This window comes from Panthera tigris, chromosome A1 (assembly GCF_018350195.1).
Source record: "Panthera tigris isolate Pti1 chromosome A1, P.tigris_Pti1_mat1.1, whole genome shotgun sequence".
Lineage (NCBI taxonomy): Eukaryota > Metazoa > Chordata > Mammalia > Carnivora > Felidae > Panthera > Panthera tigris.
This window is the reverse complement of record NC_056660.1, coordinates 114985596-115008062: the sequence shown is the minus strand read 5'-3', so window position 1 is coordinate 115008062 and position 22467 is coordinate 114985596. Positions and strand designations below refer to the sequence as shown.

At 38.8% G+C, this 22467-nt stretch overlaps 1 protein-coding gene and 1 pseudogene across 5 annotated transcripts; both read right to left on the bottom strand.

Annotated features, from left to right (window-relative positions):
- Positions 1-1330: 1330 nt before the first annotated feature.
- On the bottom strand, positions 1331-21369 carry PAIP2 (poly(A) binding protein interacting protein 2). Of its 5 annotated transcripts, none has more exons than XM_042985062.1 (4): positions 21163-21369; positions 6254-6417; positions 4668-4847; positions 1331-2346 (listed from the first exon to the last, which is right to left on the bottom strand). In XM_042985062.1, the coding sequence occupies exons 2-4, from the start codon at positions 6389-6391 to the stop codon at positions 2290-2292; spliced, it is 375 nt and encodes a 124-aa protein (XP_042840996.1). In that variant the 5' UTR covers positions 6392-6417; positions 21163-21369; the 3' UTR covers positions 1331-2289. The 5 variants fall into 5 exon arrangements, with proteins under 5 accessions (XP_042840996.1, XP_042840989.1, XP_042841001.1 ...); XM_042985055.1 differs by lacking the exon at positions 21163-21369 and adding an exon at positions 20865-21036; XM_042985067.1 differs by lacking the exon at positions 21163-21369 and adding an exon at positions 19793-20298.
- LOC122238142 lies at positions 7625-9364 on the bottom strand (annotated as a pseudogene).
- Positions 21370-22467: the final 1098 nt, after the last annotated feature.

Sequence of the window (22467 nt, the reverse complement as noted above, 5' to 3'; positions counted from 1 at the left end):
TTTTTAAATTTTAATAACTGAACTTCTATTTTTTTTTAAGGTTATTTGTTTTTGAGAAAGAGAGAGAAAGAGAAGAGCGTGAGCAGGGGAAGAAGGGTGCCCCATAGTCTTTACTCTTAATCATCAGCTTACATCATTACTGGAGTTTATAATCTCCAGTTATACTGCACTATGATAATTTGGCATTATGTAGAAATGAACTCATCTGCCCCTGTCTAAGCTTAGAGAAAAAAGGATCTGTAAGCTTCATACATTTGGCAGCCAGCTGTGCCACTTGTGGTACTTAGCTATTAAGAGACATAGGGGACTGGCTGTATCAAAGCTCCAAAAAGAAAGAGAGCCAAGTAGAATCATTTCTGCTTCAGAGTTTCTTAAAAATCCACTTGTTTTGGGGTGCCTTGCTGGCTCAGTCAGTAGAGCATCCGACTCTTGGGGGTCATGAGTTCAAGCCCCATGTTGGGTGTAGAGATTATTTTTTGTTTTTAAAGTAAGTTCTGCACCCAATGTGGAGCCTGAACTCATAACCCTGAGATCAAGAGTTGTATGCTCTACCAACTGAGCCAGCCAGGTGCTTGAGATTACAAAAAAACCACAAACCACAAAAAAACAACAACCTACTTGTTTATTGTCTTTTAAGGTAGCTATTAAAAAACACTGGGGCATTTGGGCACACCAAAGGATCCCCCACAAAGAATGTGAACCAGACTGACTATATGGCCTTCTCAATTCTGAGCCCAACAAACTCAAGAAAAGCATAACTGAGTAGGGCCATAAGGTAGAATTGTATGTAGAACCAGGGAATTGCTAGTTGGCTGACAGCCTGTCCCAAGATAACGATTATCCCAAAATAAAGTACTTCACCCCAGGAACAAACTCCTTTAATACTTCACCTCAGGAACAAACATATAAATAAGCTTGTGAGGGGAAAACAGGGATGGTCCAGGTGAACCAAAATAGCAAACCAGTCCAATCAGACCAGCAACGGCTTGTGAAGGGCAGAAGCCAATGGAGATTATACTAGAGTAAGGTTACCATTACACTGGTTAGCCAAAAACCTTCTTAAGGTGGACATCCATAACTGCCCTGACACTGACTGCAGCCTGAGGTAATCACAGTGGCTTACAGAAGGGGAGATCAGGTTTGTTTTACTGCTACATTTTGGACAGATACATGCGTAATGACACACTTGACACTATGGAATTTAATAAAGCCTGCTCTCTTAGCAATTCTTGCCAGTAGGGTTGTCCTGAAGTACTGAAACCACAATACAGTGAGTATCAATCACCACAGGAGAGTCTGCACTCAAGCACCAATAAACACAACCATCAGCTCGGTTCTACTATTATTTATTTTTTTAAATATTTTTGAAAAAATATAATTTTTTTACAATATTTTCAACTTAAACACTATTCACACTGAACACGTATGGCAGCTTAACCTACCCAAGTATGAAGTTTAAGAAGCCAAAACTGTTCTAGCTTTGTTAAAAGAAAAGTTGTGCTGCAGACCATTGTAGTGATGGTTAACAAAGCAAGGAAAAGCACCACTCAAATCATGTTACAATTTCTTTGTTCAATTGCATTATGGTGGGTCAAATGTTGCACTTCACATAGGCATGGCTATGATGCAGTGACACCTGAGAAGATGCAATACTTCCTCAGATCTAACACTAGGAGGATTCACATTTCTTATGTGATAACATACCATAAAAGTCAGGGCTAGTTCTCATCATGAGCATTACCTTATAACCTCAGTAACCAAAGACTTACTTGTCTATAATGAATTGTTTCAAATTAATTAACAAGGCCTTCTTCAGAAAACGGAAATTCTTCTTGATAGTGACAAATGCAAATTTAGTAAGTCTGAACTGAGAAATTTGCCTAACAACTTGAACTTAAATTTACTCGTTAAAAAAAAAAAAAAGTTTGGACATTAACAACGGTTAGCTAACGCTAAGGGACCAGTTTAGCCTCAAAAAAGGCAATTCACGAAGATTTAGAGGTCATTTTAATTTGGCGCTTTGTTACATCTTGACTGGTGCTTCTTTCCTCGCTGTCTTCACATCAAGCCATGGGGCCAATTCTATTTTCAGTAAATGTTTGACAGCTTATTACTTAATAACAGTCTCAGCACTTTTATTAAGCATGCAAGACTAACAAAACTTTGGCAATGCATAAGTGTAACACAGTGACAAGAGAGAGCTTTTACAATTAAGTCTTCTAATACTGCCTTCACAGTGTGGAAATTGTGCTACATCCACCAAAAGAGGGCCCCGTCTACTCAAATATTTTAGTACTTCACCCCAGGAACAAACTCCTTTGCATTTGGATTCAGATTGCTCTTGACCTGGAAAATAAGTACATAAAAAATCAAGTTCATTAACAGATGGCTTCAGATACTCAAAAGCATTCAACCCAGATCCACATGCAAAAATATCTTCCAAAAAACGTAAGACAAAAGAACTCAGATTGTACGGTTAAACTTAACCCAAAAAATCTTATCTATAAGAAGGGAAAGAAGGAACCAGAAGTAAACTATATATATTATGTATGTGTATATACATATACACATACATAATATATGAAAACTTATAGCCTTCTAAAGAGAAAGAAAAAATTGAAATTAAATTTGCTTAAGTGTAATCAGAAACCCACTATCTACACACAAACTAAAAAGGTGTCACTGAATAAGGAATTCTGTTCATTTAACTATAATATTTGATTTTAACAGTTTCATACTATGCAAAAATATTAAACAAGTATTGAAATGATGATTAAAGTGGATTGGGGAATTGTTTATGGATTAATTTTGCTTATGATCCTCATTGAAAATATACAGTTGTCTTTCTAAAACTGCTGTATTCTAATTACTACAGGAAGCAAAGTTTGTAAAAGGAAAAGAAAACTACATGGGGAATGAGAAGACCCTAAGATGGAATTCCAGCTCTGCTCTAAACTAACTTCCTATGAAAGCCTGGATAAGTCACTCTCTTTGGAACCCTATTTCTGCATCAGTTAGAGGAAGAATGGGCCAAAGTCTCTAAGAGCCAGTATTCTAGATCTCTAAATCTTGACTTTCCTAAGCAGACATGTCAGACATTCCACAATGTGGAAATCTGCCTCCACCATAGTTGATAAAGATGAAAAGAAATCGGGATGTATTACAGGGCCTGAAATGTCAGAATACTGGTAGGCTTTTAGATTGAATATGATCCCCCTATGCCACTTACTTCATGACCAAAGTATATTAAATAACATCTTGAAGCAACAATTTAATTTTAATTTTATAATTTATACACAGCCATTTCCTTGGACAGGACATACTCTCACTTCTCTCAAAGGAAATCTATCTAAACTTTAAAAGTGTGAAGTTTAAATTAAAAAAAGCATTGTTCTTGAATGTGCAATCTTTTGGCAGCTACAAAAGAATGACAAGGAATTAACATAATCTCAAATAGACCAAAAAGAACAAGCCAGTTTCTAGACAATGAAATTGTATTGGGTCCAGATTAAAGTTATACATTATGACCAGCAAAGGACTTCACTCATCAGAGCAACCAGGATTATTTGTGGAATGACTAATGTAGTCATAAGCAAGCATATCACAACAGACTATTGAGATCACACATCTGCTCAACTGGGTTGTCATTTACTACAACAAATCTGTACTACAATGTAAATTTCAGTGTTCTCCATACAGCCCTTTAGAAGAATGGTTCCCAAATGCCTGATGGGGCAGGCTGGCAGTATGCCCTAGGAGTGCTTTTTATGCCTAGACAACTGGTTTGCAAGTCTGGGATCTAGCTAAGGGACTTATTTTTGGTTTTAATCCTTCACAGGCAATTATGATATATCGCCAGGTTAAGAAATCAATGCACAGTGAACAAAAAATAACTGCAAAAAATATTTGTGAGTCTAGGAGTAAATCCCAGAGAACTATATTGTAAAAGCAAGTAGAGACTGTCAATATGGACAGAAAGGTCCATTATGACTTTAGATCATTTTATCTTAATTTTAGCAAACGATTCATCACGTTCTATTCTAGCACTGATGCCTATTTATCTTAATTCCTGAAAAAATTTACTGCAAATGTACCTACCATCCCCAGCAATGAGACATAGAGAGTAGGTAAAAATGCAAATAGGTTTTTGTTCCTCTTCTGCCAAGAGCTTGTAAAAGTCCGTATTAAATCCCAGTTCCAAATGGAGTTAGGGTAACTCAATGAAAATCTTGGGGCAGGAAAAAAAAAATCTCCAAATTTTCACCTTTCAGATAAAAATGTGCAAATTTTGCCAAATGTTTAAGAAAAAAATTAATGAGCAAAGCTTCTTCATCAAGCTACTTTTGTATAGGCAAGTTACGTGGACATACAATATACTTCTTTTGGATTAAAGCTTTAAGATATTTACATATCCTAGGGTAATATAGTTATCAAAACTAAAAGCAGTGGCAAGAAGTCTGTTAGCAGCCTCAGACTAGCTCCAGAGTGTTGCCAGAAGTCACTCTAAGTCATAAGTGAGACTGAGAGGCCCCTGCTTCCATAGAAAGAAGCAGTACAATTTCTGAAGGGGAAGAAATGTAGAACTCTTGTTAAACAGATACTGCTGGCTTTTCCACTTATGGGAAAGATGAGCTAGTTTTTTAAAAAGATGAAAAATAACTTTTTACCACAAGATCTTCCAGAGAAGAGCCATCACTGATAACAAGGTCATTAAATTGGTCTTGGATTTGGTCCATAGTTTGTGGGAGATCTCGAGCTGGAATAAACCACTCATGTTCCTCTTCTTCTTCCAGCATTTCTTGGAAACAGCGTTCAATAAATTCTTCTTCCCATAACTCCTCTTCTATCTGGATTTATAATAAATAAAGGATCACTGATAGCACACTTGGTAATGTGTCACTAGGAATGTGTCACTAGGAATGATTTAAAATATCCTGAATTAAGGCATTTAAGGTGTGCCTGGGTGGCTCAGTTGGCTGAGCATCCAACTCTTGATTTCGGCTCAGGTCATGATCCCAGGGTTGTAGGATCGAGCTCTGCACTGGGCTCCGTGCTGGACGTGGAGCCTGCTTAGGTTAGGATTCTCTCTTCCTCTGCCCCTCACCAGCTCATGTGCATGCTCCCTCTCTCAAAAAAACAAACAAACAAACAAACAAAAACAAAAAACAAAACAAAACAAAAAAACAGAAACAAAAAAACAAAAAAAGCAATTTAAAGCATTTAAAAACACACTATTTTAACCTTCTCTGCTTCTGTGCCAAGAAAAAAAACGTTTACTGTAAGACTAGGGAGGATCTGTTTAAGGTTTTGCTGTCTTTATGTGTCCTAGCAGAAAGTGGGGAAGTATTAAATAAAGGAGTGCTTTCATTGAGGAATGCCTATTGGAATTACCTGTGATACTTTACAACTACGAAAACCCTAAACCCAACCAAAAATGACTAAAATTCTGTACAGGGTAGGGTCAAGGCATGGGTAATTAAAAACAAATCCAAACCAACAAAAACAGCCCAAATGATTCTCACTGAATTTACACTGTTTTACTCTAGAATATCCATTACTGGATATGGTGAAATCCAGCTGACTACTGATTACCAAAGCCATGATCAGGGAGGAACTAGACAAAAGATGGGAACAGATGCCAGAAATATGGAAATAAAAGACAACATTCATCAATGTCTGAGCATTCTCTAAAGAGAACAGTAGTGGCAGATTTTCAGGCTCATCAGATTGAGAACCTCAGGTGAAACACAACACAATTCTGTACCCTAGTACCTAGGACTATCTGCTCCTGCTTTCTACTCTTTTAACAGCAATCTGATTGGTGCATGGCAATGGATTCCAAACCTAACTGTACACTGGAACCAACTTTATTTTTTTAAGTTTTATTTTCAAGTAATCTCTACACCCAATATGGGGCTCGAACTCACAACCCTGAGATCAAGAGTCACATGATACACCAAATAAACCATCTAGTTGCACCCTATCTTGGAGCTTTTAAAAAACAAGTTTCCTAGGCTCTACCCTAGTCCTCCTGAATAAGAATATCTGGGGTGGAATGCTGAAAAAACCTCCCTATATTATTTCAGTGAGCAGATAAACCTGGTAGTAATCAGCATCCAAATAAAAGAGGAGTAGTGGCACATTAATCCATATATTTCATATATAAGGGACGAAATAAAACACGCTTCAGGGTCAAGTACTGAGAGCTGTTATGGGCTACAAAAGAGAGAGTATGTTTGTACATAAAACTAACTTGTCTGTTGAATTCCTCTTCATTTTCCATCCACATGTACTCTGCAAATGGATTGTCATCTTCATGAGAATGACCATTAATAATCACATCTTCATTGATGATGCTTGGGCTAGTACTGCTGCGACTTGGATCTTTCATGGTTGGCGTTAGTTGTCGTTTTTAACCTTAAAAGAAAAACAATAGTTAATTGTGTTAGTCATTCTTTCGGTTCTTAGTGAGCAGCTATTATCTCCAGGAATCGTGGTTAGGTATTACATGCACATGATGTATTAAGGCACATGATAAACCAAGCAAGTGGAAAGTTTCATTTTTTTTTTTTCTCAAATGATCTCAATATTCAAGAAATTGCTGAGAATAGCCTAGATTCATCTAGTGCTTTCTGGTAACAGCAAATGACGGTAATCGACAGCTTGAACGTAATTCCCAAATCAACCAATTTTTTAAATACTGGATATCTCTTGCTTTATAAAACAAGGTCTGGAAGATCTAAATCAAGTGACTTTATGAAAAGCAAATTCTACTTTTAACAGGTGATATTAAAAAGCTCAGAGATTGCAAATGAAAACAGACTTTTAATAACCTCTTAGTTCCTCAGTCCCAAGGTAAAGAATGCTGTGGATCTCTAGACTTCATAGCACACTCTCTATTTGCTTTGTATCTCTGGGTCCATGTCGAATTTCTCCATGTCTGGATCTGTCCACTGTACAATGATTTGCAAGCCAAGTAATCTCATATATATATATATGTGTGTGTGTGTGTGTGTGTATGTGTATATATATATATACATATATATATGTATATATATACATAAAATATGCGTGCTATTCTTTTTTTTTTTTTTTTTTTTAAGAAAGAGAGCACAAGCTGGGGAGAGGGGCAGAGAGAGAGGAAGAGAGAGAATCTTAAGCAAGGGGCTCAATCCCATGACCTGGGACCATGACCTGAGCTGAAACCAAGAGATGAACTCTCAACTGAGAGAGCCACCCAGGTGCATCTATTTTTAAAGTTTGTTGAGAGAGAGAGAGAGAGAGAGAGAGAGAGAGGAAATGAATGAATCCCAAGCAGGTTCCACACCCCGTGCTGAGCCCAACTTTGGGTTCAATCTTACAACTGTCAACAGTTGGATGGTTAAGTGACTGAGCCACCCAGGTGCCCCAATATGCATGCTTTTAAATGAGAGAGTTTATCTACAGACTGCTTTTTAAACTGCTTTACTACCTTCACAGTATGTAATAAACTTTTCCATGCAAGTTTCTGAAACTCCCCTGCTGACAGAAAAACTTCCAGACTAACTCAAAATGAAATATCCAAACAGAAAAATGACAGCCCACTTCGGATCCTCTGTTCCCCCTCTCTCTGCCCTCCCGTTTTCTCTTTCCAAAACAAAACAAAAACAAAAAACTTTATTAAAAAAAAAAAGAAAGAAAGAAATATGACAGAACACCAGATTCACAGCAAAGGGTACATCAAGAAAACGTTACTTTGGGAAGCAGGATGTTTTATTATTAATATTAACCTCAGCATTCAAGGCATAAGATAAAACTCATCACGATAGGATGAGGGGGATGTCCTATAAGAATGTGCAAACTGCACCTCAAATGAAGCTCCCTAATTTTCCTCCTTATCTCTCTCATCTCCTCCATGAACCGTTCCATATCATCAGCAACTCCATCTATCATACCAAGGTTACTGACAAGCCTATTGGGCATATCCTGTCTAACATCATGGGCAGGTGAGGCCCAACCTGTTCTAATACTTCCTCCAGGCTCCTGGCCTTCACCACCTCCCAAAGAATGGGCTTCTTCTGCATTGTGCACTGCAGCCTGCTTTTCTCCTATGCTTTCCTGGGAGACCTTTTCCATGTTGAGATTTCTTTTCCTGCTTCCTCTTCCTACAGGGATCAGAAGCAGTCTTCCTCTCTTAGCTTTGAAATTTGCTGCACCAATGGACCTAAAGACCTGTTATGGATAAGTCAGCTTCTATGACTTCTTCCTTCCCGGGGCTACAGACTCACCCACCTTCAAAGCAACAGCAAGCAGGTGCACAGCCACAAAGGACTACCAGACTCCAACTAGTCCAAGCATCTAATCTCTTTCTATGTGAGTAAAAACACAACAATATCTAATACAGTAGACTGGGTTTCTTATATACTATTCATTAAATGATAACATGATCTAAACCAGTTGATACACTGCTGGCTAAAAGTGTGAAACTTAAGGGTCAGATTCTACAATATTCTACCAATTCATTAAGTATGAAATTGCTAAAAATGAGTTTACATGAGTCACTTGTACATAAATTCAAACAGCAGTGTGACCTGTGCCAAACGAAGAAATCAGCATACCTAATATGAGAAGAGTATTTAAAAAACTTCAGGTGTTCTTACTCCCGTTATAATCAAGAAAAACACTAAAAACTAAAATGTCCCACCACAAATAGTTTTTTCCTTCGGTAAGGTTCAGGGAGCACTTGCTCTATATGTATTGCCAGTCCTAATTCATTATTTTTTTAAAACTTTTTTATCAAAGATATTCATTCTCTGTTTTCTGTCCTGTCTGCTTTTATAGTGCCTTCTATTATTTTCATTGTACCCACACCTTAGCACATAAATCTCAGTCTGTCTCTGCTTCTCTTTCACATGTATACATACAATAATAAATAACTAGGGCAGCAGTTCTTAGTAACTTATATTTGAGGACCTCTTAACAAATACAGATGTCACTACCATGATGCTACTGTCAGTAGTATTCAGTATTTCAGAAAATACCTGTGTGTTTCAGGATATAAACACCCCAGCCCCAGCCTAAGAGACTAAATTCACATTATATGAATAGTATGAGTTTTCATTATACATATGTACTCTTAAGGTTAAGTCCATAAAAGGAATCTAAGAAAGGGGCACCTGGCTAGTTTAGTCAGTAAAGCATGTGACTCTAGATCTCGGGGTTGTGAGTTTAAGCCCCACACTGGGCTGTCTGTTGTCAGCGCAGAGCCTGCTTTGGATCTTCTGTCACCCCCTCTATTGACCTCTCCTCGACTTGCATGCATGTGCTCTCAAAAAAATAGCAAAACAGGGGCACCTGGGTGGCACAGTCGGTTAAGCGTCCAACTTCGGCTCAGGTCATGATCTCACAATCTTGTCAGATCAAGCCCCGCACTGGGCTCTGTGCTGACAGCTCAGAGCCTCAAGCCTGCTTCTGATTCTAGGTCTTCCTCTCTTTCTGCCCCTCTCCTGCTTGTGCTCTCTCTCTCAAAAATAAACATTAAAAAAATAAAATAAAATGTCTTAAAAAAATTTAAATATGCCTCTGTAATCAAATTATATCTACATGTAAAGGCAATCTATTTTTTTTTTTAAGTCCATTCAATTTATGAGCACAAGCTTATGTAAACCATGAAAAATGTGCCTCAGGAAATTCTATAGTCTGAGAATCCCAAAGGACTCCCCTCTCTCTTTGATGCCTACCAGTAAACAAAGAAAATATCAACAGTGCTTAGCAAAAAAGGGCCCAATCCCTGTATTTGACAAGGCTCTAGGTCAGCTTTTTTGCTCATTATCACTTCATCAAACAAGCTGTGGCTTTGGCATAAATCCTAGAGAAAGAGTCCATAAAGGACTAAATAAAATTATTTTATTAGGCAATATTTGGGAAACAAATCATAACTGAAACCAAAAAGAACAAACTGGAGCCCAAACACTAATCTTGTATCTTAGACAGCTGAGGGAAGGAACAATTGCTGACCAAATTTCTGGCTACAGCCAGCCAGGTGAAAGCCAGAGGGGTAAGGATCATTTCTTTCAGAATGTTGACGACTTACAATTATTGAACATAAGGTATTCTAATATAACGTGATGTATCAAATTTTAAATTTTTTTCTATGACTTGTTCTTGACCCTTCTTGGACCACATTCTTTATACTGGATCCTCTGCATGTTCTGCTGTTTTTAAAAACTGGGTATAGGATGGGGTGCTTGGGTGGCTGAGTCGGTTGAGTGTCCAACTCCAGCTCAGGTCATGATCTCATGATTCGTGGGTTCGAGCCCCATGTTGGGCTCTGTGCTTACAACTTGGAGCCTGGAGTCTGTTTCAGATTCTGTGTCTCCCTCTCTCTCTCTGCCCCTCCCCAACTCACACTCTGTCTCTCAAAAAGTAAACATTTAAAAAAAAAACTGCGTATAGGATCACCTAGTTGGCTCAGTTCATATAGCATGTGACTCTTAATCTTGGGGTCCTGAGTTCAAGCCCCATGCTAGGTATAGAGCTTATTAAAAAAAATTGGGGGGGGGGTGGCGCCTGGGTGGCACAGTCAGTTATACGTCTGACTTTGGCTCAGGTCATGATCCATAGTTTGTGAGTTCAAGCTCTGCATTGGGCTCTGTGCTGACAGCTCAGAGCCTGGAGTCTACTTCTGATTCTGTGTCTCCCTCTCTCTCTCTGGCCCTCCCCTGCTCATGCTCTCTCTTTCTCTCAAAAATAAATATTTTTTTAAAAATTGGGTATATAAGGGGCGCCTGGGTGGCTCAGTCGGTTAAGCGGCCGACTTCGGCTCAGGTCATGATCTCACGGTCCGTGAGTTCGAGCCCCGCGTCGGGCTCTGTGCTGACAGCTCAGAGCCTGGAGCTTGTTTCAGATTCTGTGTCTCCCTCTCTCTGACCCTCCCCCATTCATGCTCTGTTTCTCTCTGTCTCAAAAATAAATAAACGTTAAAAAAAATTAAAAAAAAATTGGGTATATAGTTCAAATACCATAAAATTTATGGTTTTATTTTTTTTAATATGAAATTTATTGTCAAATTGGTTTCCATACAACACCCAGTGCTCATCCCAACAAGTGCCCTCCTCAATACCCATCACCCACCCGTCATCAACCCTCGGTTTGTTCTCAGTCTTTAAGAGTCTCTTAAGGTTTGCGTCCCTCCCTAACTTTTTTTTCTCCTGTTCCCTCCCCCATGGTCTTCTGTTAAGTTTCTCAGGATCCACATAAGAGTGAAAACAAATGGTATCTGTCTTTCTCTGTATGACTTATTTCACTTAGCATAACACTCTCCAGTTCCATCCATGTTACTACAAAAGGCCATATTTCATTCTTTCTCATTGCCACGTATTCCATTGTGTATATAAATTTATGATTCTAAAGTGTCAGATTGGCATTTGTTAAAAACAGTTAAAGGCAAATATAGCAGCCAAAGCCACCTAGGGCAAGGAAGAAGAGATGTGGCAAACAAAACACCAAGAAAAAAGCATGGGAGGAAAGATGGGTGAAGTAAATACTTTGGGCATAAGGGCTTTGAAAAGCTCCTGCATATTCTAGGGAACCAAGGCCCTGGGCAAGTCCAGTGCTGGGAGCATGCTCAGAAAAGACCTGAGGGGTGCCTGGATGGCTCAGTCAGTTAAGCGTCTGACTCTTGATTTCAGCTCAGGTCATGATCTCATGGTTCATGATATAGAGCCCTATGTCAGGCTCTGTAGTGACAGCATAGAGTCTGCTCAGAATTATCTCTCTCCTCCTCTCTCTCTCTGCCCCTCCCACAAGTACTCTCTCTCTCAAAATAAATAAATAAACACTAAAAAAAAACCAAAAGACCTGTGAAGGCCCTATACTCTGGCTGACCTTCAGTATATGCACATAAAGTGAGGGCTAAGAAAGCTGTAAACTGCTTGAGTGTTGAAGGTATGCCTCAACATAAACAAGAATCTACCTACAAAGACTGAGAGAATTTTTTTGTTCATAGGTATTTAAGAAACATATGTATTTAAAAAAATTTTTTTTAACGTTTATTTATTTTTGAGAGAGAGAGGGAGGGAATGGGGGAGGGGCAGAGAGAAAGAGGGAGACACAGAATCCAAAGCAGGGTCCAGGCTCCGAGCTGTCAGCAAAGAGCCCGACGCAGGGCTCGAACTCACAAACCACAAGATCATGACCTGAGCCACAGTCAGACACTTAACCGACTGTGCCACCCGGGCACCCAAAGAAAAATCTTTTAAAGATTTTTATTTTATTCTATTTTAAGCAATCTCTACACCCAACGTGGGGCTTGAATTCACAACTCCAAGATGAAGAGTTGCATGCTGTACAGACAGAACCAGCCAGGGACCTCAGAAAATCTCTTTTTAAATAACTATCTGACCACTAAGCTAAAAGGCTTCAACGGCCATACACATACAAAAAGAACTCAAACTTTTATAAAATTAGTTCAGAAAAATCACTAAACAGATCAATAACAAGCAGAACAAAAACCCTGCAGAAAGGAGAATCTGATTTTTAATGGCACTACATTATAATATTAATGTCCAGTTTTCAACAAAAATGAGGAGTCATGAAAAGAAGTAAGAAATATGGCCTATACACAGGAAAAAACAAACTTCCTTGAGGAAGCCTAGACATGGGACTTACAAGACTTTACATCAAGTACAAAATAATTAAAGGAAACCATAATAATGAGGTCTCATCAAATAGAGAGTATCAGGAGTGATGGGATGGCTCAGTCAGTTAAGTGTCTGTTGGTTTTGGCTCAGGTCATGATCTCATAGTTTGTGGGTTCAAGCCCTATATCCGGCTCTGTGAAGACAGTGCAGCATCTGCTTGGGATTCTCCCTGTCTCTCTGCCAGTCCCCTGCTAGTGCTGTCTCTCTCAAAATAAATAAACAAACATTAAATAAAAGTGGGGGGTCACCTGGGTGGCTCAGTTGGTTAAATGTCTGACTCTTGATTTCAGCTTGAGTCGTGATCCTGCGGCCGTGGTATCAAGCCCTGCACTGGGCTCTGCGCTGAGCAAAGAGCCTGCTTGGGAGTCTCTCTCTCTGTCCCTCTCTGCCCCTCCCCTGCTCATGTGCTCTCTCTCAAAATAAATAAACATGAAAAAAATAGAGAATATCAATATAGAAAAACTAAAAAGAAACCAAACGGAATTTCTGGAGTTGAAAAGTACAATAACTGAAATGAAAAATTTACCAAAGGATTACAACAGATTTGATCAAGGAGAAAAAAAATCAGCAAATTTAAAGATAAATCAATTGAGATTAAAGAGCTTTGGGAGGGAAGTAAAACAATGAAGAATAATGAACAGAACCTTAAGACCAGTGGGCAACTATCATACAAATAATGGGAATCTCAGAAGAAGACAAGGGGCCAGAAAAAATATTTTAAGAAAATAACGGCCTCTTGGGATGCCTGTCTGGCTCAGTCAGTGAAGCCTGGGACTCTTGGTCTCAGGGTTGTGGGTTTGAGCCTGCATTAAGTGTAGAGATTGATTAAAAATATATACATATATATTTTTTAAAGAGAGAATAAGTAAGCAGGGGAAGAAGGATAGAGGGAGAGAGAAAGAATCCCAAGCAGGCTCCATGCTCAGCACAGAGCCCGACGTGGGGCTTGATCCCATGACCCTGGGACCACAACCTGAGCTGAAATCAAGAGACAGACGACTGACTGAGCCACCCAGGTGCCCCTAAAAATAAAACCTTTAAAAAAAGAAAATAGTGACCCCAAACTCCTCACACTTGATAACAAATCTGTATGTATTACTCTACATATCCAAAAGCTCAACAAATTCCATGCAGTATAAACTCAAAATGATCCACAATTAAGACACATTATAATCAAATTACTGAAAGACAAAGAGAAGAGATTATCTGCAATACAAGTGTCTCTTTACATACAAGGAATCCTCAAAACAAGATTAACAGTTGATTTCACATTAGAAACCACAGAGGCCAGGGGTGCCTGGGTGGCTCAGTCGGTTAAACATCTGACTCTTGATTTTGGCTCCGGTCAAGATCTCATGGTTCGTGAGTTTGAGCCTGTGTCAGGCTCCGCATTGGCAGTGAGGAGCCTGCCTGGGATTCTCTCTCTCAAAAATAAAATTAAAAAAAAAAAGGAAAAAAAAAAAAAAGAAAAGATAAGTATTTACAAACCAAGATACAAGAGTCAAAGTGCAGAATATCAAAGGGAATTTTTAAAAGACAAAAAACATTATTTTCAAAAAAGTGACAAGAAAAATCATATTCTCAGTAATAAAAAGCAAAAAACTAAACTGAAAGAAAACTGCTAGAATGCCAGACCCTGGCAGAAAACAGCTTACAAACATAAATGAACTAGAATATTTCCATTGTTATTATTCAGGAATAGTTTGAATAATAAGAATGATGGGATCCTGACATACAAATCTAAAGTTACATGGGCTCAGTGCTCTTAAAATATCTTTAACAACCTTTAATTTTGTTTTTCTTGTTATGATTAGTATATTCAGGTGTTTTACCTCTTTGGTTAATTACAGTAATTTATATTTCATTAAAATTTCATTTTCTCTGCAATTTTAATTTTGTTATAAAATTGCAAAGAATGTAACTATTCTAACTTGTTTCATTACATATAATTTGATTATATGTTCCTTTTCCTCATTTAGAGATTTATCTTAGAAAAAAAACTCCAGGTTTGCAATGTGCATACCCGTGAGTCTAATAAACTCTTCCTATATATGTATTAAGAGGAAGATCTGTGCATTTCAAATGCACAGAATCTCTGAGAACATATAAAACAGAGAAGCAAATCATATCTGATAAGGAACTTGTATTTAGAATATATAAAGAACTATTACAACTCAATAAAAATGACACAATTTAAAAATGGGCAAACAACAGTTTTCCAAAGAACATACAAATATCAATAAATACATGAAAAAATACTCAAAATCATTAATCGTGGGGGAAATGCAAATCAAAATCACAATGGGATGCCACTTTACACTAGAATGGCTGTAATAAAAAAGATAATAAGTATTGGTGAAAACGTGGAGAAATTGGAACCTTCGTTTACTGCTAATGGGCATGTTAAAATGATGCAGCTGATTTGAAAAAGTCTAGCAGTTCCTCAAAAGATTAAACATGGAACCCGATATTTATACTAAGTATACATCTAAGAGAAATGAAAATATATGCCCTACACAAAACTTGTACACAAATTTCCGTATCAGTATTATTCATAATAGCCAAAAAGTGAATAAAACCCAGTGGTCCACCAATTGATAAATACTATGTGGTATCTCCATACAACAGAATATTATTTGACAATAAAAAGAAATGAAATACTTGATACGTGCTGTATCATGGATGAACACTGAAAACATTATGCTAAGTGAAAGAAGCCAGTCACAAAGCATTACATACTGTATGACAGCTAAGGAGTATGGGGTTTCTTTCTGGGGTAACAAAAATGTTCTAAAATTGTGGTAATGGATGCACAACTCTCTGAATATCCTAAAAACAACTCTACCGTATACTTTAAATGAGTTACAGGCAGTGAATTATAGCTCAGTAAGAACTGTTAAGGGGTGCCTGGGTGGCTCAGTTGGTTAAGCATCCGACTTCAGCTCAGGTCATGGTATCACGGTCCATGAGTTCCAGCCCCATGTCAGGCTCTGTACTGACCACTCAGAGCCTGGAGCCTGTTTCAGATTCTGTCTCCCTCTTTCTGCCCCTCCCCCATTTGCACTCTGTCTCTGTCTCTCAAAAATAAACAAACATTAAAGAAGAAAAAAAAAGAACTGTCAAAAAACAACACTCAATGCCTACAGAGATAACTGGGTGGGGAGAGACACTGTTACATTCATCCATTGAATTTTGAATGGATACCTATTAAAAATTCAATTTTAATAAACAAAGCCCCTACTTTAATTCATTTTTTCTACATATTTTTATCAATTTGTTTTTTCACTTTATTTTCCCTTCACTAAATTTCTACCAATTTGTTACCCTGATTTTTAAGTCGACAAACATTTTCAACCTTCCATTTAATAAATGATTTGTATCTATAAATTTTCCATGTATTTTGAATTTAGTTCTCATCAAGTTTAGGTATCTACAAATTATTTAATTTATAATGAGCCAGAGATTATTTCGAAGAATATTTTTACATTTCCAAATGGTTCTTTTGTTTACCCTTTGATGCCCTGATTTCTAGTTTGACTTCATTATGTTATAAAATGTACCCAGTGAAGCACCTAGGTGGTTCAGTCAGTTAAGTCTGACTTAGCTCATGAGATCATGGTTAGTGGGTTCAAACCACAAATCAGGCTCTGTGCTGACAGTTCAGAGTCTGGAGCCTGCTTCAGATTCTGTGCCTCCCTCTGTCTCTCTGCTCCTCCCCTGCTTGTGTTCTCTCTCAAAAATAAACATTTTAAAATGCAGCTAGAAAAACCTTCACTTTTGGGGCTTATTATTGTTTTGTTTGCAGACAACTATGGTTTTTGCAAACCCCTTGGGTCTAAAGAGAGAAATGTGTGACTTCTATTTCTAAGGTACAAAAAAATATATATTTACATATCTACGTTTATATCTAAATCTAAATATAGATACATAAATGGTCTTTTTTTTTTTACTTGATCTGTTAAATTCTGAAAGTGGTCTATTCAAGTCCTATACTCTAAGAGTTAGACTATTTGAACCAGTCTCAGAGATTTATCATTTTTGATAACTGATGGTTGGTTTTATGTCTTCCATCATAATTTTTAAATTTTTCTTATAGTTTCTCATATTGTATTCCTGTAGTGTTTATTTTCCTATTTTTAGGAATTCTGCATACCGGTGAGTGTAATAAACTCATATTTTAAAAAATATCAGATTTATTTTCTGTGACTTACAAACTACTAAGGAATCTCAGTTGGTTTTCTCTCCCGTGTCTGAAATATAATTGAGATCAGTACTGTAAGTTTAAGGTGTAGAGCATGATAATGTGACTTACATCTACTGTGAAATTAAAATAGATTTACACAGATTCCTATTCATTAAAAACGTGCTCTATACACCTCCAAACAATTCAAGACATTTAGAATGCTTTTCCTTGTTCAGGGTCTCCAACCCATCCCTGCTCCCAGACAACGAAAGAACCTTTAGAATGATTTTACTTATCCCATTTCCTTCCTCCCACTCCATCTCCTTTGTTTTGTGGAAATAATTTAAGCAGTGTTAGTTCCATACTGTTTGGTTTTCCTTTAGGTATAGATCTTTTAGAATTTTTTAACCAAACACAATTAACATTATTGTCTATATTTTTACTAGATTGTTACCATTGTTTCTTTTATTCACAATCTTCCCCTAACTTGACATCTTTAATATTTCTTCACAAGGTCATACAAAAGTATTAATTTCTCAGCTGTTGCATGTCTCAAATTGTCTTTTGCTTTTCTATTTAAATAATATTAAGTGGGACAGACTTAGACTTGTGTCTTTTCTATTATCTGCAAATATTCCAGCTTTCATTGTGTTAGTTTTTCTTTCGTAAAGATCCTGCTCATGGAGCGTGTGCTGGCTTAGTTGGTTAAGCATCTGACTCTTGATTTCAGCTGAGCTCATGATTTCAGGGTTGTAGGACCAAGCCCTGCATCCAGCTCTGCGCTGAGGGTGGAGCCTGCTTGGGATTCTCTCCCTTTCTCTCTCCGCTCCTCCCCTGCTGTCACCCTCTCTCTCTAAAGAAATAAACATTAAAGTAAACAAATAAATATGGTTTCCAGCAATGTCCATTCTTTTATATTCTTTATGAAATTTTAAATTATAGAAATCTTTTAAGCTTTAGAAACTTCTCCCTAGTTTCATCTCTAAAGTATTCACATTAAAATTCAAATACAGTTCTCTCTTCTTTCCTTAATCTGACTCCACAGACACCTTTTCTTATTCCATTGGACTCTATTTTGAACAATTGTGACTCCTTAACCTTACTTGCATACACACATTACTATAATTAGTTGTCTCTCCAGCAGTGAAAGAGGATAAAGAAACCTCTGTTTCTGCTTGTTTTCCACTCAAGTTTGTAAGCAGCTTTGAATTTTTTGTTTTAATGTTTGGCAGTATACATTAATGATTAAAAGCAATGGCTCTGGAACCCAAGGGCAAGTTATTTAACCTTTCTGCGTCTCAGATTTCCCATCTATTAAATGGTAATAATAATAATAGTATCTATGCATAGAGCCTAGCACATAACAGTATTATCTATTTTGGGGCTTATTAAACATTTATAGCAATTAAAGGTTGTTAGAGCAAGGTATAAGGTAAAAAAATCACATGTCCAAAAACCTGTAGGAGTGAAACAATGTGACAGAAGGAAGGCTATAATCGTAATCTTAACAAGGTATAACAAAGGTGATCTGGTGAGAGTAAGGATGGGTCAGCACTGCCTATCATCACTACTGGATAAAAGCTCAAAGAACATCAGAAACACCAGCCTTACTTATAAAAACTGACACAAAAAATAAGCAGAAGGAATTCAAACCTCTATATCCACACTATCCAATGTGGTGGGGCCAACAGCTATGCATGGCTAAATAAAAATAAATTAATTCAAACTCAATAAAATAAAAAATTTAGTTCTTTTGCTGCACTTGCCACATTTCAAATGCTCAACAGACATGTGCTATTAGTACTTATTGGACAGCACTGCTCTAAACAGTAAGGAAATCTAGAACAACAAAAAAGACTGTTACTGGAACTGAAACTTAGGCTGTATCACATGCAAATTACTAATGTACCTATGCAAGAGGGTGGTCCAGATCACAAGGGGTATAGCCTGGGCAACTTTAATCTTGCACTGGGTCCGAAACTAAGATACGCCACTAACAACCTACCAGATCCTGAGTATATCACTAAACAGTAAAATGGTTAAGAGCACATAATCCCTGGACTACTTGGGTTTGAATTCCAGCTCTTACTAGCTGTGTACACTGGACAAGTTAATTCACATCTCTCACTTGTTAGCTTTATTTTACAGTTGTACTTACCACCTAGGGAGGGTGAAGATTAAATACCTGTAAAAACACTTAGAACAATGCTTGGCATTACTAAGTGCTGTGGAAATATGTGCCTAATAAAATAATTTCTCAAACTTCTATTTCCTCAATTTCAAAATGGGCAAGATAAAACTTGCTCTGCCTTTTTCACAGGTTATAATAAAGTCTGTAAATCACAAAAATGTAAAATCACAAAAGAAAGGGGGCTGAAGCCTTATTTTCTACCTTCTTTCACCTCCCACATTATCAATGAAATTGCTATGCTAACAACATTTTATAAATGTTTACATTTTCTATTAAAAGTGGAGCATCACTCTCTACAGTCAGAAAGGGGGAAACCTGAATAAGGTGTACAGTGCCTACTGAAGGAAAAGCCTACGATAAACTTACTCTGTTCCAAAGAGGGTAGAGATCATCTACCCTAAGCAGTAATATACATTATAATAAAACCCTCTAAGCTCCCAGGACTTTAAACATTACTTCCATTGCTTAACAACCATCCTTTAAAGAAAGAGATAAATAGGCAGTAATTTTTGTAGAGTTACCTATCTTTATTTATCGTAGACACTTATTTGTGAGAAAGAATTAAGTTTTGTACAAGTTCACAATTAACAAGCAGCATAAACAAGCTAATTTGCCCCAAATATCCTTTCACAAATTGGAATCAGAAGCACAAACCAGCAAACACTGGGAATCAAATTTAAATCCTTACAGAAACCTTTTTCTTATTTATAAACGTAAATTGAAAATGCAAACCAACACCTGCTCAACTGCAATTTGTGAAAAACCATGCCACGAGACTACAAGATTAGCCAGCGCACGAAAATGGGAATTTGTCTTCTGTTGTAACGTCAAAAGCTGTCAGCTGTTAGACTTTTTCCCACGGCAAACTGAAAGCCAAATTCTTTCTAGAGTTTGTGGTTTCCATGAGGTGATGGGGCTGCAAAATCAGGGAGTGCAAGACAACAAAAGGAAGCAGAAAAGGCCTCTTTTTGAGTCACCAGAAAATACCACTGCCGGCTGCTTCAACAAATGTTTTGAAAAAACAAACTTCACCGCAAGCCATATAATTTTAGTGGCAGTGGGGAGTAAGCATATAGTGGAAGAGAAATTAAAAAGGAGGACCGGAATGTGATTAGATGGGCCGTTAAAGTTCATCTGGTTTCCAATACTCCCGGAGCACGGATTCCAGCCCTTCTATCAGGAGCATGGGAAACAATATAACTAACAATAAGGAGTAAGGAAAGGTGAAGAAACGGGAGAAAGCGGATCCGAAAGGTACTGGCCAGTGGACGGTTGTAGAAAGCTCCCCTCGGACGCTCGCCAGCCCGCCAGTCCCTCCGCCCCTCTCTTCCCCAACCCCGGCGACGGGAGGAGCGCGCACGCGCAGCAAGTATGGGCTGCGCGTGGCGACGCGCAGGCGTAAACTGGGGAGAAACAATGAGCTTTGTTGCCGAAGCGGCAGTGGGGGGCAGGGGAAAAGGGTACCCGAGGGGAGGTGAAGAAAGTGGAGGGAGGAAGGGGGGCCACGAGAAAGTGCTATCCCGGCAACCCTCGCGCGCTACCGAGGACCCGGATAGAGTGCTGCGAGATCCAAATCATAAATAATAATGACAATGAGAAAAAAAGCGACGGCCATTTCTCAAAGAAGAAAGAGTCTGAGTCGGTCCCAGCTCATCCCTCAGATCCGACTGAAAGACGCAAGGAGTAAGGAAGCCATACAAGGCTTGGTGGCCAACAACCCAGGGGACCCTCAACCGTCGCCAAGGTGCTGTCCCTCGACCGCCGGGGACGCCGCACCCTTCTGGCCGCTCCGCCCGAGGGAACCCCTCACCCAGTGCACGGCAGCGGGGACGGCAGCCAACGAATCCGGTCGGCCTCCGCGGATCTCCACAGGCAGCGCCGCTCCCCCGCTCGACGCGCGCTTCGCCCGCCGCCTCCCTTCTCCAGTCCAAACAAACACCCCAGCCCGGAAGTGACTTCACTTCCGCCACCGTCGGCTCCGCCCCCTCGTTCTGTCAACGCTGCTCTCTGAAGCCACTAGAGAGCGCGCGAGAGAACTAGCGACCCCAACGTTCCCTTCGTATCCCAGGCTGCACACTTGTGCATGCGCAACGACCTCTTCTGCATACCTGGCACACGGGTATACTGGAAGTCGGGAAATCGTGTCGCATTCTTTCTGGGAGACTGGAGCTGGGCCGAGCCTGTGCCGGACACCCGTCTTTCAAGAATGTTGGCATGCAGTGAGTGGGGGAGCTGAGGACTGAAGAATACACCTTACAGACTACGTTACCTCCAATCCATTGACACGAAACAGGAATATCTAATCTAGATAACAACAGCCCATTTGTTGGGTGTATGTATGTGATACACAGTGTCACACTAACAGTGACACCCACCCAATGACATCCAGAGATCCTGAAACAGAAACAACAGGGGCGCCTGGGTGGCTCAGTTGGTAGGGCTCCTCACTGACTGAGAAGAACCTGCTTGGGATTCTGTCCCCCTTCCTCTGTGCCCCTACCCCACTTTCTCTCGAAATAAATAAGCTTAAAATATATATATATATATGAAACAATAAGCTAAGACAAACTAACAGAAGGATACCAACTCATCTACAAGCACCTGCATTTAGACAGGTTCAGGCACACACATACACACACTCTGAAGCTAGATCTTTGCGCACAGTTGCAAATTATGTATATATGATCCCCAGGCAATATATGAAATCTTCTTTCTAGCTAAGGAAGGAAATATTCTGTCCAGAGATAATATAGAAGAGTGGGACCTCAAGGTCCAAGAGTTTCCTCTTCCATTATCCTGGTTGCACTGCCTTCCATACATTAATCCTTGCAATCATCATTGGCAAGCCTCAACATACATATTTTTACTGATACTAATCAATGTATAGTGTATAGTATGTGTAAAAAAAATTGGATGTTTGAATAGGTATACACTGTATTAGAAAGGCACAAAAAGTAATTTCTTACCTTTGGGGAAGAAAGATAAGGGACTGAGATTTACTTTTTTACTTTTGTAAAATTTGAATATTAAAAGCACAGACCGGGGGCACCTGCGTGGCTCAGTGGGTTAAGTGTCCACCTTCACTCAGGTCATGATCTCATGGTTCGTGGGTTTGTGGGTTTGAGCCCCGCGTTGGGCTCTGTGCGGAACGCTTGCTCCGAGCCTGGAGCTTGCTTCAGATTCTGTCTCCTCTCTCCGTCCCTCCCTGCTCATGCTCTGTCTCACTCTGTCTCTCAAAAATAAATAAATGTAAAGAAAAAAAATTTTTAAAGCACAGACGGGCGCCTGGGCTAGCTTAGTTGGTAGAGCTTTCGACTCTTGATCCTGGGGGTCTGGGGTCATGAGTTTGGCCCCATGTTGGCATAGAGCTTACTTAACAAAACAAAACAAACAAAAAAACCTCAACATGCTTT

Excerpts from the sequence above, each read along its gene's own strand:
- PAIP2 (XM_042985062.1), bottom strand. The coding sequence starts at position 6,391 with ATGAAAGATCCAAGTCGCAGCAGTACTAGCCCAAGCATCATCAATGAA. Across the intron at positions 4,848-6,253 it reads AAGAGGAATTCAACAGACAA|ATAGAAGAGGAGTTATGGGA; the intron begins GTTAGTTTTATG and ends TTATAAATCCAG. Across the intron at positions 2,347-4,667 it reads CTTCTCTGGAAGATCTTGTG|GTCAAGAGCAATCTGAATCC; the intron begins GTAAAAAGTTAT and ends CTTATTTTCCAG.